The 18,172-nt window shown below is 45.4% G+C and overlaps 1 protein-coding gene across 2 annotated transcripts in view; it reads right to left on the reverse strand.

Moving 5' to 3' along the window:
• Positions 1-11,976: 11,976 nt before the first annotated feature.
• CHN1 (chimerin 1) overlaps positions 11,977-18,172 on the reverse strand; it is a 90,100-nt gene continuing 83,904 nt past the window's right edge. For both annotated transcript variants that reach the window (XM_005415870.3, XM_031059059.1), the window contains 5 exons: positions 17,160-17,333; positions 16,376-16,453; positions 15,098-15,235; positions 13,999-14,104; positions 11,977-12,900 (listed from right to left, as the gene is read on the reverse strand). In XM_005415870.3, the coding sequence (XP_005415927.2) occupies positions 12,729-12,900; positions 13,999-14,104; positions 15,098-15,235; positions 16,376-16,453; positions 17,160-17,333 (668 nt within the window). In that variant the 3' untranslated portion in view covers positions 11,977-12,728. The remainder of the gene's footprint in view (positions 12,901-13,998; positions 14,105-15,097; positions 15,236-16,375; positions 16,454-17,159; positions 17,334-18,172) is intronic.

Here is an 18,172-nt window from a genome sequence, read left to right on the forward strand (position 1 = left end):
GGGCCACTGCCCCACCGGGCTGGAAACGGGAGCACAGCGTGTTTCACCTATCAAATATCTTCTGTGGTTTACAGAAGGTCATTTTTTTTCTAAGTATCAATGTGATCTGTGACTTACTAAACAAATACCCACACAAATAAACTAAGAAAGAGTTATCTGTAAGTAACTGAACATTTGGTGAGATCTCAGAAACTTTTTGTGAACAGAACAACTTGCCAGGTTTAAGGCTTTGTTTCTCTGAGACAAAACAGAGCACAGTCACTTATTTCTGACACACCCCCACCAGTGTAAGACAGCATGCTCCCCTGGCTTCACAGAGGGATGGGAAAGCTTTGAAGTAAGCAAATATTCTCAAGAGAGATCATCTCCTTGAGTCTACCAGGACTTCCTGGTAGAGTCCCCACCTTGGAAGCTATTAACTGACTAAGAGAAGACATCCCACTCTCCTGCTGCCACCTCTATACTCAGTGGACTGAGTCAAGTGGTAGAAACATGACTGGTTTGTTTCTACAGCAGGGCAGATCAGTGGATTTCTGTGGAGCATGCAAGTTCTTGCTCTTTATTGCCATAAATCACCTGTAAAGGAGAGAAAAAGTGATATGTTTAGTAATAATAGTCATTCAGGCCAGTAAAGAAAACAAGAAACAAGTGGAGATTTTTATATATAAATAAAAAATATCTATACACACACCTATCTACCTCATATATACATGATTATCTACTCTGAGCTCAACAATATCACTTGGGAACAAAACCTTGAGAGAGAGACTCCTGTGAAGTGTTCAGCAACATGAGAAAAGCAAGTCCATCAGTTTCTAGGACAGGAGATGAAGCAAAAAGGAAAGATGCCACTATAAATCTGTGAATGTTCTTTGCAGTTCAGGTCATCCGGTTTCAAAAGACTTGGAAGAGGCCCAGGAGAAAGTGACAACAACATCCACAGTGCAAATTGGCTTCTGTACCTGGAACAAGTAAAGAATATGAGCCATCAGTCTGAAAGGAAGACAGAGAGCTTTGGTAGGGTCTGTAAAATCCCAAATGATCTGGAGAAGGCAGATTTGGATTCACTTGCTGTCCCCATGCAAAATAGTAGAGGGCATTGAGGTAAAATTGGAGTTGTCCAGCTTAACCAGGACAGCTCTTCACAGAGTGTGTCTGCAGTGGAGTTGGGTGCCACAGGAGTGTCTGTTTGCAGAGTTCAGAAAAAGTAGTTTGCTAAATGATTTTATACTATTGAATGTACACACACACTCTCCCTGAGAAGTCTGTCACTGACTCTGGGGTGGTGTCCTGGGGATAGAGTGCCTGATGCTAATGGTGTTCTTGCATTTTTCTCAGGCAGCTGCCATGTGGAGATAGGACATGGCTCTGGGTGACCTGCCACAACCACTCTTATGCCGTGTTCCAAATTCCCTTTTCCAGAAAACATTCCCCACAAAATCCTTCCTTGGTTTTGCCTCTGGGTGACACCGGAGGTATTTTCTATTTCTGCTGGATATCCTTTGTGCTGTCTGCCAGCTGGCTTGGTGTTTCATGCTGGATGCCTTTATTATTGTTTTAATTATTTTTTAATCACTTTCCCTCACCCATCCCCCTCCACGAAGCATCCAGGCTCTGCATTTACATTTATCCTCCAGTACAAACTCTCCATCTACATAACTCTGGCCTGGTTCCTGGCCAGCAGCTCCCATTGTTGCAGAGATCTTGTTTCAAACCCGCGTCTGAGCGCTCCCAGCCTTTATCCCAGGCAGGCAGCTGCCGTGGAGATACAATTGCATGGAGACATTGTGGGAATGCTGGCCAGGGCCCTCCGGATCCTCTCGGTGTCCCAAAGCATGCCTGCCCACCCCAGGCTGGCCTGCCAGGTTGGCTCTGAGATGGATGAGTGTTACCACGCTCTGGCACACAACAGCTCTCAGCTAACAGAGGTGTCTGTCCCTCCTGACAGGGTCTGTCCCTTGGAGCTGGCAGGGTGCAGAGGGTGTGGGGGCCCCAGCAAGTCTGCAGCCCCAGCAAGGGCTCGTGGCTCTTGCAGCTGCCCCAGCCTGGGAGCCAGCCTCCCCCGCTGGCTGGACGTCAGCGCTCGTGTTGGAAGAGGAAGGAGCAGGTATTTGGAGAAGGCCTTTGGGGAGCAGCAGCCTGGCTGTGAGAAATGTTCCCTGGCAGAGACACAAAGCCTTTACCTCGCAAAAAACCCACGGCAACCTGAGCTACTGCAGTTAAATGTGGACAGAGAAGTGAATGCTGCTTGTTGTTCAGCTAGGGAATGTGACCCATCATGACCGAGGTGAAAAAGCAAGGGAAGGGGCTGAGCTACACTGAATGCCTGAATTTGATCAATTACTAGGATGGGCATTTTTCTGTTTTCCTTCAGAGTATTCAGTGGATTTTTTGACAAACATTTCAAACATTTCTTTCCCACACAAAAACCCCTTTTAAACATCTATCCTGACTCCAACCTTTTCAGCTTGTTTTTATGAGCCCCCTCCCCATCCTTCACACAAACCCACCTTCCCCCAGAGTAAGGGCAGACCAGCCTCATTCAGATGGATTGGAAAGCAGCAAACTCACTGCTTGCTGGATGTAGGGCATGGCTCCTTCCATCCATGCATGAGGAATGAGCCCTGCAAGGGCTCCTGCCCAGGGAAGCCAGCCCTGAACCAGTACTGCTGCAGGTAAGGAGCTTTGGCAGAGTGGCGCTGCACAGACACGGGCAAGGTGAGCAGAACACCTAATGCTTTGGACAGAGTGAGGAATACAAGGTGTTAGCTGGAATTTTTGTCCCAGAATTGCATGCAGAGAGGCAGTGCCCGATGGAAGAGAGCCAGTGCCAGAGGCTCCAGCAGACACACGGATGACAGGGCCTGTGGGAGGGTGGAGGGGGTGAGAAGCAGAAGCAAAACTAACCAAAAGAACAGAGAAAGGTTAGAGAGTACATCAGGGAAATTAAAGGAACAAAAGCTTGAAAATAACAGCACTGTCCAGCAGTTTAAACTTCCACTTTCAAATGCAGTATATACCTTTTTAAATGCATTTTTGTATCGGGAAAATGGCATTGCTGGCAGCAGTAGATTATGGCAGCGCTGAGTAAGGCAGATGGTAGACAGGCATTTGTGAGTGTGCCATGCGTTCGTTCCCAGATTTCCCCGGTTACATCATGGCACACGTTCCCGCTGGATCCCGGCCGCTCGGCTCCACGGCCACCAGATGGCAACAGCTGGATGAGGGATGAGCCGGCGCACGGGAGCGCGACCGCGAACCGTCCCTGGCCAGAGAAAACGGGGAGCACACAGAATTTCTTTTTCCAGAAGCAATTCACAAGGAATTAATGACAGTCTTGAGATGCTGGAGGACTGTACTTACCCGGTTTATTCCAGTGCCCACAAGAACATGCTAAGTGTTAATATACATGTCAGAACGTATTGATAAACAAGATTAAATTCCTCAAATCAAGAAATCCAAAGTTGCAGTTTTCCATACTCAGACACATCTCCACCAACCCACAAAAATGTTTTATCACCACGGATATTTGTAGCAAATTTGATTTCAGCACATATTTTCTCTTTTTTCTCTTACATCACCCAAAGGAATTGAAAATACCAAAAACTTGCTCAAAAGTGGTGATCTTAACCTCTGCAATTACAGAGCTTTCATATTATGGCAGAGACATGGTGCACAGTTACCTAATCTGAAGGATGCTTCTGGAAAGAAAATAAGAATTTAATCTGGAAAGAAAGAGAAGAACAAGGAAAAGGTCCCCAGTCAAACAGGGAAACCAGAGCCACAAAAGACTGATATCATTAGATGTCTCAAGTGTAAATCTAATGCATGAGAAGAGACGCTGCTTCCCTTTAAATTGGCACTGGTCCTCATGGTCACACTTCTCAGAAAAAGGACACTGCCAACAGATGCTTATTTACCCACTTTGGGCAAGGCAGTGCCCAAAGCAGCAAGAATGAAGACAGGAATAACTGAAAACAGAATCAGGAGAGGTGACAGGCACAAGCTGAGCAACCACAAAATGCCCAAGATATCAGTGAGCAGGCTGCAGTGTCTCTCTGCCTTTTTGTTATGGACATGCCAGGAAACCAGTCCTGGAGCTGAACAAAGTGATTGGATAGAGCAGTGGCAAATTTAGCTCCAAGGTGAGGCATGCTGGAGAGCCAAACAAGAAACAAAAGAGGACAAGTCCCTGAGCTGTGAGATCTGCTCTGCCCTGCTCCTGTGGGCTGCTCTGTCAGCACAGCAGCTTGTGTGACCATGCCAGAGCACTGGGGACAGCAGAGGAGCAGCTTTGCTGGTCCATCCCCTCAGGAAGACTTTCCTGCATGGCAGAACTCCTGAGCTACTCTGGTTCTGTGGTCAGGAAAATCTCATTAATTCTCAGATGCAGCTCAGTGACACCCATGTTTATTTATTCAGCACAAGCTGAAAAATGCCCTCATCTGGCACAGACACTGCTGCTACCTGTTCTGAACTTTGTCTGCAGTCACCAGCCATGAGTTTTCTCTCTGCAGCTGCAAAAAAACCCCACAAAACACAAAAGTCTGATAGTAAAACTGGACAGAAAGGGTGGCCTGGATGTCAAAGTTGGGAACCAGTTCTGCTGCCAGTTCTGGTGCATCCTGAGAGAGCAGGATGTGGAGACATCCAAAGCAAAGTTAAAATGAGTGTTAGGCACCCAAGTGATGTCCTAGGAGCGTCTGCTTCTAGAGGTGACATTATTATATTTTAAGTGCATATTCAGATGCTATTTGTAAATGTATAACTGAGTTACTACCAGTGCAGAAAGTGAGCTCAGCATTACCTGACTTCTGGAAATACAAGTATCATATCCCTGCCCCATTCCATACAGTGAGTGGGACCACAGGAGCATTTAGCCTGAAGGATTTCTCTGGATGATCACATTTACCTGTTTAAATACATCTGTCTGTGTCTAGAGGCAGATGATTCTCCACTGGAGTAACTGCAGAGCAGGCTGTTCAAGTTTAGCTTCACATAAGAGCTGCTGGTTCAGCTCCCATGAGGTCTGACATATTTTGGCCAGTGTTCCATAGTTCAGAGTTTTCCTGAAGGCATTTTGAGGGGTGCTCCACTAAACAGCCAGGGGAAAGAAGAGGTGGCAATGCAGGGTTGTTTTGATGCTTAAAGCTGCTGCCCACATTGACACAGGCTCTTCTCTGCTGCCCACAAGGATATAATTGACTACAACCCTTCTGCAATGTCATCACTCCCAAATACAAAATAAACCCTGAAACATGGGGCACACATTCCCCATATAAGCCTGGCTATGGGATGAGAGCATAAATATCCCTCTGGATGTCACCTGCTTCCCGTGGGGCTGCAGTGCCATGGTGAAAGGCAGATATGCTAAACCATCCCACATCACACCTGCAGTGGGTGCAACTGGGATCAACTTTGTGATCCTGAGAACACCTCTGTAACCCTGTGGGAGCCTCAGGGTGCCTGCCTTTGGGGTGCAGGTTCTCTTATTGCTGGTATGATCTGGATAAACATCCTGAAACAAGTTTGGTTTATTTTTAATTCTGCCAGTAAGCTGGGTGGCAAAGCCCTCTCCCTCCCCACATGGTGGTTCCCCTCCATAAGCCCTCACTGATCCTAGAAAACCCCACAGATCCCTGCAAAGCATCCCTCTCACCTGGGGCTGCAGTGTTTGCCTTCAAAAAGTCAACATCTACCTCACTGGGCTACCTGAGCGTGCAGAGTGTTTTAAAGCAGGAAATGCCACCCTCCAGCCATGCTCCCGGGGACAGATTTCTACTCCTGCACATGACACACTTGCAGTTGTTGATATGTGCTTTACCCAGGACTGACCTCATGCCAAATACTCACTTTTATTGCTTATGCTGGGATCTTTGCCAGCACACACAGAATTTTCTTGGTAATTAGTGGAAAATACTGACTTCTGTGGCTCCCGGTGTGTAGCTCTCGCCCATCACACAAAATTTATTTTGCCTCCTTGGCAGCCTGCAAGATCTTGGCTGTGTTAGACAAAAGGGAACTTACAAGTTTGTGTTTACAATTGATGAAACAGAAAAACAAAAATACACCCTGAGCTCCAGCAGCACCTTCAGAGTGACAGCTGGGTCCCTGCAGGAGGCTGGGGCTGCCACAGGCATGGCACAAATGGGTGGGACACTGAGCGCCAGGCAGGAGTCACGGGTGGCTCCCACTCCTCTGACTGCCCCACAGGTTTTATTCAGCATTTCACATGAAGAAAAATTCCACATTTCGCTGCTCACCAATATTTGGGATTTGACGGGATTTCAAAACACCATACTCAAGGCAGTTGGGGGAATATCTTGGTAAACACACGCCACAGCAAGGGGAGCAATGTGAGTGCAACCCAGGCTGTGCAGGAGCCTGAGGAGCAGCCCCACAAGAGAAACTGGCACTGAAACAGACAGTTCCAGTTTAATGAGCCTTAACAAAGCCTGGGTTGTGGATCAGCCTGGTTGTGAAGTTCACCCTCCTAGCAGACAAAGGCTACCTCTGCACTGACTTGTCACACAGCCCTGGAGCTTGCACACTGCCCGTGCTCACACATGACACGTTTCAGCACTGTGACTCCTCCTGCAGCTTCCCCCACTAGCAATATCCTCCCCAGTCAATGCCAAGTCACTTTGCTGCAGCTTCAGACCAGTCCTTAGGCTAGAGAGAGAACTTCAAAGTAAGCTGTGGGCAAGCCCCAATTCTTCCTTCAATGAGGGGGCATGAAGGAGCTGTAGACACTCAGCATTGCACTGTATTTGAAATGATTGACAAGAGTGAGCACTTGGATTGCTGAACATGGACTGCTGGGGTCTGGGGCTTTTTTGAACAAAATTTAAACCCAAGGTACTGTAACACATTTGGAAATGATGCCTTTTCTCCAAGTGGCAAGAAGAAGTACTTCCAGGAGAAGCTCACAGTTTTCCATGAGGAAGGGATTTGCAAATGTCACTGCAACTGACCTTACAACAGATGTTGCACCTCCTCACATCTATTTCATTATTGGCCTCTGCCTACTTTAAATAAAAGTACTCAGCTGGACTTCAAACCTCCCCTTTTGTGAGGTATCTTGTCCTGCACCACACTGGTGGTGTCTAACTCACCTTGCAGCAATCTCAGTGTAGCTGAACTCCAGCAGCTCAGTGGAAGATGTCATATGAGAGCTGTTGCCTGCTATAAACAACATATGTCCAGCATCATGATGCTGGAAAACATGAAAAGGGGATAAAAGAACAGATAACAAATTAGAAGAATCTCTCACCTTCCCCTTTTTGCGAACAGAGCAGGTGCTGGGTTTGAGCAGTGAGCAACAGCATGGTGCTGTGTTAAGTTCTTTTGAGTTTAGTGAGTGATCCTCCAGGCAAGCTTTAGGATACACTACCTTATGAATATTAATCTATAGAATGAGTAATTTTAATAGTTGTACAATCCTATTTGCATTAGTGACAGAGTTAGTAATGAGTCATAAAAAAGAGGCAAAGAGAAAAAGCTTAGCATTCAATCTCTAGGCTTGGTAGCAAAAAAGAAAAATTACAGGCAACATAATGCTTGAAAATAAATCCTGGTTGGCTGCCAAATATATATTTCAAAATAAGGCCTAATTGCCTCAGGAAATACATTAATCAAAGGCTCCCAGAGGCCTAAGAACCATTTGCTCCAATTGACCAAGGCAGAGTCCTGATAAACACCTGAGTAATGTAATGAGCTATACATGTCCTTGAGACAAAATATATGAGAAATACAAAAGGACATCTAAAAAAGCTCTTAAACAAGTTCCTTGAGCAGCTTACTGACATCACTCTTGGGAGAGATCAAAGAAAAATGCTACTCTGACCATGAAGGCAGCAAGAGACATTCAATAATCCCTGAATCATGCTGTCCAAATTGAGATTTAGCAGGAGGCATCAAGAAAGGTATCTCTGTGGTGTGGCCCAGACCATGGAGAGAGACAGTCAGGCCATGAAGAAATGATCAGATTGTGCAAGGGCTCTGGTGAAGAGCATAACTCCAAATGTCCATGGCTAAGGCAGGGGAAGGATGTGCTGAAAAACTGAAGAAGAGCTGGACCCCCAAAGCACAGGAGAGGCTTCCTCCTCTCAGTGCCCCAGCCTGGGGTCCTGGGAGTCAGCTGGAGGCAGAGCTCAGGGCACCAAGCAGTGCTGTGCTGCAGGGGGGACCCTGGGGAGGTTTGCTGGGGGGCAGTGGCAGTGCCACCCCAGCCCCTCACTGTCACCATAGGATACGGAACAACACAAGCGCACACATCGCTGCTTTTAAGGTGAAGAAAAGGGAAGTTTCTTTTCTGACTCTAACATTTATAGTTTTCCAGAAGTGACAGTGGATTGGAGGGGGACAGTGCCACCTCTCCAATGACACTGGATAAACTAACAGTCTATCAAATTTCTCTTCTTCCATAAAAGAATGCAAAACAATGAGTTATTTACAGAAAGCGTGTGAGAAAGTTTGCTACAAGAATGTAAACATCAGAAAGCTTAGAAAATCTTAAAAAATCAAAGCAACACCTCACAGCCCTCTGTGGGGCACAGGGCCCCTGCCCTTGGCTTGCAGCCCTGCCCAGAGCACCAGGCTGTCCTTGCCTTGCCTGGTTTGCTCAGCAGTCCCTTTGGTGCACACACATCCTGGCCCTCCTCCCCATGTGTTACATAAGCTTCCTAGGGCCGAGGTGTAGTTGCTAAGCAGTAATTCTGCACGACTGAAAAAGAAACCCATGATTGCCAGGTTCACTAAATGTTTTTTTACCCCAACTGCAATATAATTATAGCTATAATAAAAACATTGCCGAACATTCATCAGCATGCAAAAATTAGGTCAGGAACAAAGCGAGTACATCATATATGCCTTTTAGAAGGCTTTTTCCCTTCCTTTGCCATTGGAGGGGGAAGGACCAGAAAAGTCTGTTATTGTATCAAATCACAAATAATGGGATTTTCCATCCTGTCAGCTAACCTGACATTAGGAGTAGCTCATATTCTTGTTTCAGATGGCAGCTTGCTTCCCTCCTCACAGAGCTCTCCTAAAGCCTTGCCAGAGGTTCCCTGCCCACAGTGTTTTCCCTGAGCTCTGCAGTCTGAAATGGGGATGCCCACACATCCCTCCAGTGGGGAGCTGTAGTTTAATCCCTTTTCCCCATATTTTCCTGTGTCCAGCTGCCCTTTGACAAGGTGCTGCCAGAGAGCTGGCTGCAGTGTCTGTGCCCAGCTGTCCACAGGTACCTGCAGCACTGAGACAGCACTTACTCCTCATGGAAATCAATTCCTTCAGAAAACAAATCAAGCCCTTGCTTCTCATAGACCTAGATTATTTATTCTATTGTCACTTAACTAATACAAATATTAAAAATACCTGCTTTCTGTGTTTAATTTAAAAAATCTAATAAATGGAACTTAAATCATGCAATTTGCTTGTATGCCCGTGCAAAGCACCTGCCTGGTTAGCAAAAAGAAATATCAAATTCACTGTAAAGACAATGTTTTTTTCTGCACTACCTCTTCAAAAGATTACCACTCAGGAAAGATCAGAGTTTCGTTACAATAGTAAAAAAAACAAGACTACAATGGAGGCTTTTGCCTACACACTTAATAAAAAATTGCAATTAAAGAGAATAAAGGAAAGTCCCTGCATACGGATTCCTGGGATTCCAAGTCAAGAAAGCACTTCATTGAGTGTTGGGGTCCTCCATCCCACACTCCTGACCCTAACACAACATGTGACCCACATACTCAAATCCAAGAGATGTGCCCTCTGTAGGGGAGCTCTGCTCCATGTGGGCTGAGCAGGGTGCCTGGCACACAGTGGCAGCCTTCATTAGTTGAATATTGATATTATCTGGTGTTGAACACATTCTGAAGCTGTATCATCCCTTGGCATGCCGTTTCCTTCCCAGCCCATCAGAAAGTGAGAGCAGAGGGCGCTGGTGCCAGCAGGGCCTGGCTGCCTGACCCCGGCTGCTGTGCTGCAGCTGCTGTCACCACTCAGGGGCAGCGGGGAAGAGCTGCATTTCTTGACATGGGTTTTTGGAGGGTGGTTCTATTTACTTTTGGATATGGGGGTTGTAGGGCCTTTGCTTGCTCTGGCTTTGGGTTTTTTGTGTATTATGTTTGGGTTTTTGTTTGTTTTTTTCTTTCAGCAGTGGCTCCCCATTTAGGTTTTCCTCCTTTCCTGCAGCAACTTCCATTATTATAATCACTTGTTAAACTGTGCTTGAGAGGGGGCATCTCCTGCAGGAGGCTCCCTAGTAGCTAACAAACCTTGTTTGCCCCCCGAGGTGCACTGACCCTCCCCAGAGCAATCTAGGCTTGCTATTTTCGGCGGTCTTCTCTCTCCCTGATCCACCTGTCGGGGCACCTCTGCTTCCAAAGGCACCTGAAAGCACCTGCGGGGCAGCAGCTGTGCCAGCAGCACCGACAGGGAGAGGCTGGATATTCCACACCAGAAGAAAAGGTAATTATCCCAGTTACTGCCATTTACTGTGTGCTTCCTGCTGCACGCTTTAGAAAGGGTAACTACAGCTGCCTAGCTCAGGTTTACTTGCACAGCCGGGGAACGAGAGCTGCCTTTTGCTCGGGTGAGCCGAGGGCTCCTGTGGCTCCCAAGGACACGGAGTGCCAGCACCACAGCTGGAACTGCTGGGGACAGCCCTGCCCTGGGGACAGCTTCTGCTGGAACACTGCAGTGCACCCCCAGCATTTCCTGGGAGAACATCCTTTCTCCTGATCACACGGTGAGGTTATCTGAGCACTGCCACAGCCAGGGGCTGAGAGCTGAGTGCAGCGACAGGACAGCGCACAGGGCCAGCCAGAGCCACTGCAAGGGATCCCCAAGGGCATGCAGGAGCGAGGGATGGCCTGAGGAGCCACCCAAAACACAGGGCTGAGTGAGGAAATGCATCACAAAGTGTCAGGGCAGCAGCAGGAGATACAGCATGTTCAGGAGCTGGCTTGGAGCAAGGTAGTGGTGAACATGTGTGGCTGCTGGAGTGCAAGGCAGATGTGACTGAGCAGCATGTGGGCCACTCCTTTGGGCTGGGGGAGGCAAGGCTATGGTCAGAGACATACAGAGTTTTCCATCTGTTGCAGTTCATTGCCATAAATAAAGTGATAATGTGCACTAATTAGTACAGGAATTATAACAGCAAGCCAATCAATACTACAGAAGATTGAAAAAACCTCAAACTAAACCATACTTTAGATTCTCTCAAAACTTCCCTCATTCTGCCTCCCCAGCAGCCCCCAGCGCAGAGCAGCATTCCTCACACACTTACCTGTGTGCATCCCAGCTTCACCTTTTCCTCCCTGTGATCCTTCAATGCCCAGTTCAGGAGAGCGGCAGGAGAGCCACCATCTCACCTCTCCTAGCCAGACAGGCAAGGCAGGGTGGGCTGCAATGAGGCACCTTATTGCTAACAGCTATGCTGACAGCACAGCTGGTTCTGATCACTAGAGGATTGATTATTCCTCCTTGGTCTCCTCCTGCTCCAGGAGGTGTTTGCAGGGCTGACCAAAGTGCTCGCCCCAGAGCTGAACATTTGAAGTGCAAAGGAAATGTCCTAGGATGTGTCTGCATGCGGAATTTGGTGGTGTATCCATCTACTGTGGGCAACTACAGCTGTGTAATTGTAAACTGCCATTCCAGTTCACATAGGGGCAATTATAACAATAGATATATTTTATGAAGTAGTAGATGGCCTGACAATACTTTTCTTGGTTTATTTAAGAGTTCTGAAGCCTTCTTGGACAAGGAAGAAAGGAGTTTTCAGAGTAGACAGGAATTTGTGAGAACTTTAGCAATGTGTCAGGATCCAAAATATTTAGAATAGTCTTGTCAAAACTGGTGAAACTCTTAACTCATTTAAGTCAGAGGTTGTTCAGCATAGTGCCAATGTAAGAAATGAAACAATCAGTATTTTTGAAACAAGTTCAGAAAGTAAAAATAAATAGCGTAATGTTAGAGTTCTAAAAGCAAAATTTAATAAATTAATATATGCATGCCAGATAAAAATACAAAATTACAATTGAAATAGCAATAATAATAAAGGAACACTGTTCAGTATTGCAGATTTCACTGCAACCACCATAAACATCATGGAGAATTACTTAAAGTAACATTTAAAGTACAATTTTGTTTCTGTTAAAAACAAATTACTATATGATGAAAAAATGGAAAGAAACCCAAGAAGAAATCAGCCCCAGAAGTGGAAGAGAAGAATGAAATGTCAATAAATGGCCAGAGGCTCCATTTCACAGAAGTCTGCCTTCTTTTTAGTATTAGAAACCAATTACATAGAACAAAAAGCAAATTCACAACAGGTTTACACGGAGAAACATGCTGAATTACAATCACAAACTATCCAGAACAAAGATGCTGCACCAGTTCAGTTGTTTTCTTCATGGAATGAGTCTCACCAGAACAGGGAGAACAGGGAGCAAATCATGCAATAGCTTTAGGCATTTTGTTTTTTATTTCAACATGATAAACACCCAGGATTACTAGTACTGGAAAGTATGTGTTAACCTTTTTCAACATCAGCTGAATGGCACTACAGAAACGACAAAGAGTTCCTTCATTTTTATCCTGAATACATCGAAAGCTCTAGCAAATATGGAATTCAGTGACAAGCGCCATTAAATTACTTTAAAATATTCCTTCATCCATAGAACACTGTTGCTTCCTTTTTTATTACAAAACCCCCAAAATATTCAAAATAAAATGTCTTCATTTTTTATAAGCATCTCCACCACAAGTCTCTGATAGCGGATATCGTTCAGCGCAGCCATCGCGTCCAGCTCCGGCGCTCTCATAAGAGTTGGTCCAAAAACTATGCCCAGGTTTTCTGCACTCATCAGGTTTTCCTTTTCATGGAGTGTTACTCTGTAAAAAAACCCCAGTGATTCTCACATTTCTTCTGTGCCAGACCATGCCTGCATATGCTTGAAAATCAGGGAAACTGGACAGAATTGTGTGCCTTACCCCAGGGAGAGGCCACTGTTCCCAGCAGGTCGCACATGGGAGTGTCAGGTGAAACACTTGGGAACCAGTGAAAGCAAACACTGTGTGGCTTTGTGGTGACTCTGTCTGTCCCCCTCAGAGCACACAGACCATGCTCACTTGCACTGCATGAACGAGTCCTTTGGTATATGAAAACTACAAACTCAAGATTTTCTTCTGTTTCTCCCTTTCTGCCTTAGTTTTTATTTGAAAACAGGTCAGACTGATGTTATTGAGTTGCTGTGTCTCCAGTCTGTAAGTATTCCAAATAAAGGAGCTGTGTCTGATTACCTGAATTCAGCAGCAAGGCAATGGCCTGTTGAGCAGCACAGCTCCTTTTAGCAAAGCATTAAACAGAAGTTTAAAAATAGTGAATTTTGTCACCTTTCTACCTTATCATTCCCCTATACCAGAAATACGGTGTGCAAAAGCAACTTGCTAGGTAGAGCAGCAACAGCTAATCTTGAACGGGGTGAGGAAAAATTAATTTCACACATCACAAGCTGTAAGGTGGAGTTTTTGTTCCTATGTTTCTCATCCCTTTGTCCGTTTTAAAACACCCATTAGAAATGTTATTGAAATAAAGGGACAAGCCAGGCAGAAACTGAGTAGCTGAATTTTGCCTGAGGCACTCAGCAGAGTCAACACAGTCCTACTTGTAGAGGAACTACATAATGAAAAAAGGCAGAAGAGCCCTTAAAATAAAGTAGTTTTTCTATGGAAAGGGAATGATTCTTATATATTGACAGTAAGTTCATGTTACTTGAGAAACTAAAAGGGACACCCTAATGGACACCTTGGTTCTGCTTTGCAAGGAAAAATCCCTCGTGCCTGAGTTTTGCTGTTGTGCACAGTACCACTCCTGCCACAGGCCCTTTCCAGGATTTGGTGGGCCTTGACCAGACTTTTCTGGAGGTGCTAACACAGATTTTTGCTAAAAATGAGTGTGGCTTAAGAGTTCTTTGCAGCTATTGCACCCACCTCTTCAGATGTGCCATGAGATACCGTAATGTTTCACAGTGTGCAGGCGGCAGCAGCTTCAGCGCCTCATGCAGAATTTCCAGCTGTTCATCCGGATCCATGGTTTCTGAAACACAGATGTTCAACTGTCACCACACAAACAGCCAGGATTCACACACAGAAAGGCAACAACCTGGCCTGCACAGGAGACAGGGTCTCACAGCTCTGCTGGATTATTCATGGAGGATTTGGCTGTCCAAAGAGGGGCTCAGAGCACTGTAAGGATGTGACTGGTTTTGGACAAAGAAAACTCCCCAAAGCAAACTGCATTCCACTGAAAGATTCCCTGCAGCCTACTAAAAAAAAATCCTCTGGCAATCTTGCTGACTGGACTGGTTTTGTATGAAAAATCTACAGGTGCAACTCTGGGAGAGCAGAAGGTACTGGGAACTTTGCCATCAGTGCCTTTGGCTGTCTCCAAACCACTTGGAAAAAGGAGCTCCAAAGGAGCTGTAAGGCCAGCATGCAGTCCTTGTTTTGTACCCACGGTCTACCTCACACCTTTCCAGGTGTGGCTGGTGTGAACACATCACAGAAATGCTTCAGGCAGCCAGGATGTTCGGGAGAGAGATTCCAGCTGGGCTTACTGCTGTGCTTGTAGACCCACTTTCTGCAAGGCCAGCCCCAAAGGTGGCTTTGGGAGAATGAGAGGTTATCAGCTTATGAAAACACTCAAAACGGACAACTCCAGAAACAAATGACATCTTATTTCTAAACATTTCCATAAACCACCTTCTTTCTGGCACCATAAAACCAACAGACTTTAAATAATCACTGTCAAGTACCCAGGACTCATGCAAGACACACCAGTGATGTAATCCATAATGTATGATGAAAAGGAAACATTCCTGGTGACAAAGGCAAAGGAAAATGTAACCATGCCCATGTAGCATCACATGGTCAGGCCGTAATGTGCACTGCATGTTTAGTCCTGCAGTCCTTACTAAATTGGGCATGCAGGGTAAGAGCTGATGGAACAGCTGTAAAACAAACAGGACAGTCCTGCACAAAAAGGAGAAAAGGCTAAGGATGAAATCAGACAAAAATGTGTTACACTTACTTGCAGACTCTATGAACTTTGGGTAGGCATCATATGTGATGAGTGGAATTGGCAAATCCCTGAAGTACAGTTTAAGTGCACCAGTGATAATATTGATATCTTCATACATATTCACAGAAATATCAGCTTTTTCCCCATCTGTGTGGAGAAGGCACTGATATTAAAGCCTTGGAAATGTAAACAGATGTAGAGCAGCATTCAAAAGAAAAATAATAACTCACTTAAGCAAACATTATTGAAAAGGAAACAACTACAGATTTTGGCTGTTGTACATAAAACCGTTAGTGGACTGTGATGTTCATGGTTTCAGGGTGAAAACCTCAAGCATTTTATAAAGTAACATATCTTTTCTTTGTTTCAAATAATTACTAAAAAATACAGTTTGTTTTTTTTTTAAAAACCTGCCTGAGTGATCTTGCAGTATCTGTCTTGTGTTAAGGTATGGACGTTTAGCTATTTCTGAACACACTGCATTGCAAAACAACACATTCATCAGCACTGAATGAGAAATCAGGGAGTCTGGGAAAAAAGTAAAAGGCAGAAACCCAGCTTTGTCCAGAGCCCCCCTATTTTATAGGAAAAACATGTGTTCACCATTTAACTGGAACATACTACCTACTCCAAAGCGCAGCGGACACACATCCAGAACTTGGCTTCTGCAGCACGTCCCCACCCTGCTAACACTGCAGATGTGGTCCGAATTGGGCCAGTCCTCCAGACAAACAGGAAAGAGAGTTTCCAGCACGGATTCTGGACTTGATTTCTACTGGGATAGAGGGACTGCAGCTGGAAAGCCTTTAATTTTCCCACTGCCTTTTCTCAGAGAGAAGAGTTTGTTCTCCGTGACCTTCTTTTAGTCTGTAATAATTCCAACTTTGTTTGCACTATTGCATTCATCTTATTATTTTGGAGCTTTCATCCAGAAAGATGGATTCAAGTTGCACAGCTCTCCTAAGGCACTTCACCACTCACCCCCTATCCCTCCCCCACCCCTCCAAGCACAGTTTGACTTGCAAACTAGGGCAGTAGTTCACAAAGCTTTGTCCTTCCTACACACATGGTTACTGGAGCACAGATACTGATGGAAGGAGAAAAGTGGATTTTTGTAATAAAGGCCAGAATGAAGCTGATATGCTTTTGTGATGGGGCGTCTCCCCTCCTGCCAGCACAGCCGTCCGACTCCTTCAGGGCACTGGAGCGTGAGACAGAGGCTCTGCAGAAAAACTGTCTATATTTTATACATCAGCACCAAGTTCCAGCATGCAGGAAAGACTGTACCTCTGTCAAATGCCATTTTGACATCTTCAATAAGATCACTAAATCCTGAGACTCGGTACAGTCCTTCAGAATTAAGACCTGCAATGAACATTTTAACAAGATTAAAATTAGTCCTGATTTTTACAGTGGCCCTCAACCTAGTTCTTCCCTTGGCAAGTTTTTAATTTAGAAGAAGCAGACATGCTTTAAAAGCCTTATCAGGTTTTTCTTCCAGAACGAAACCTTATCCTGGGTTTTTAACCCTGACCATTGCAGTAGATGCCTTGTTCTATCAGCACTAAACTATATTAAAAAAAATTACTTCAGAGCTGAAGGAATGTATTAAACCAATTACAGCTCACTTCAAAATAACTCAGATTAACATACTTGATGATCAGTCATTATTTCAGAATAAAAACAAGTACCCTAATTCTAGAAAAGGATACTCAGTGTGGGCTAGGGAAACTAGCAAGAATGAACACATTAATATGAACCCTCTTTGTTTTGCCACATTCATTTAATTTTTAAAATGAATATATTATTGGAAAGATAGGCACTAATATGTAACTACAAAGCAGTAACTTCCCATTAAGCAATTTCTAGCAGAATCTATAAAAATTATAAATGGTATGAACCATGAAATAATGCACAGTATAATATTAGCTGTGCAGGGTAATTGGCAGTCATAAAATGTCTTGTGCAAATCTGTTTTGAGCAATCATACATTCAGCAGAAACCCAGATGACCCAGATCAATCTAAATGGATTATCAGTAAAGCAACAAAAGTCCATTAAGGATGCCTTACCTCTAGATTCAATTTCCCTAATGCACATATCCACCACCATTGGTCTCTTGGTGAAGTGTGCTTTTACTAGCGTGGTAAGGTCACAGCTGTACACTTTTTTGACATGCTTCAGGTCTGGCTTGCAGTCATTTGGGACCATCTTGGAACATTGCTTGTGCACATTTAAGCCACAATCTGAGGAAAAAAATGACAACATGATTAGGCTGGTGTTTGCTGAAAATTTATTCTGAGATCAGTGCTGTGGAGTACAAATGGCTCCGGCAGGATCTGACCTCAGCTCACAGCAGTTACTTCTCTTCAGGGCCCTTAACCACCAAATACCTGAAGAAGGGACAGGCCTGAAGTCAGAAGGATTTCCTACCCAAGACATTTATTCTGTTTCTGGGTGGTCTAACACAGAGTGACAAGCTTTCCGTGTGTTTTTTCAAATGAAGAGCTAGAGGTCCATTATGTTCCCCAGCACTATTATACACACTGCTGTCACAATGAAGACTTTTCTCCCAAGTTACTGGGGATTTCCTAACACCTCCATCTTCAATGTAGCCCTGGATCTGGCACTTTAGACATCTCCTAGGGGAGATAAGGTAGGGACTGCGTTACAAACAGGCTACAGCCCCTCTGCAGTGAGCTGGCAGTGCCAAAACCTGAGCCACTTCAGGGACAGGTGTGCAGCCCTGCCTGCAGGCCTGGGGGGGAGCTGAGCCCAGCACTGACCCTGTGCCTCTGCCCAGTGCCACCTCTCCTGTTCTGCCATGCAGACTGCCAGGTGCTTGCCAGGAAACAGCCAAGCCCAGAGAGAACAGCAGCACATCCCAGCGAGGGTGGCTGCCATGCCCTGATGGGCACTTGGGACACACAGGGACCCTGCTCTGCAAGTGCTCCTGCACCTTGCTGCCCTGCCAGCCCCAGTGCCCTGACTGACACAGCATCAAGGGATGGAGGAGCTTGAAGGATCGATGCCAATCTGTACTTCTCTCACTGCAGGACTGGGTATCTATCTACTGAGAATCCCC

This window comes from Geospiza fortis, unplaced genomic scaffold, assembly GCF_000277835.1.
Source record: "Geospiza fortis unplaced genomic scaffold, GeoFor_1.0 scaffold112, whole genome shotgun sequence".
Lineage (NCBI taxonomy): Eukaryota > Metazoa > Chordata > Aves > Passeriformes > Thraupidae > Geospiza > Geospiza fortis.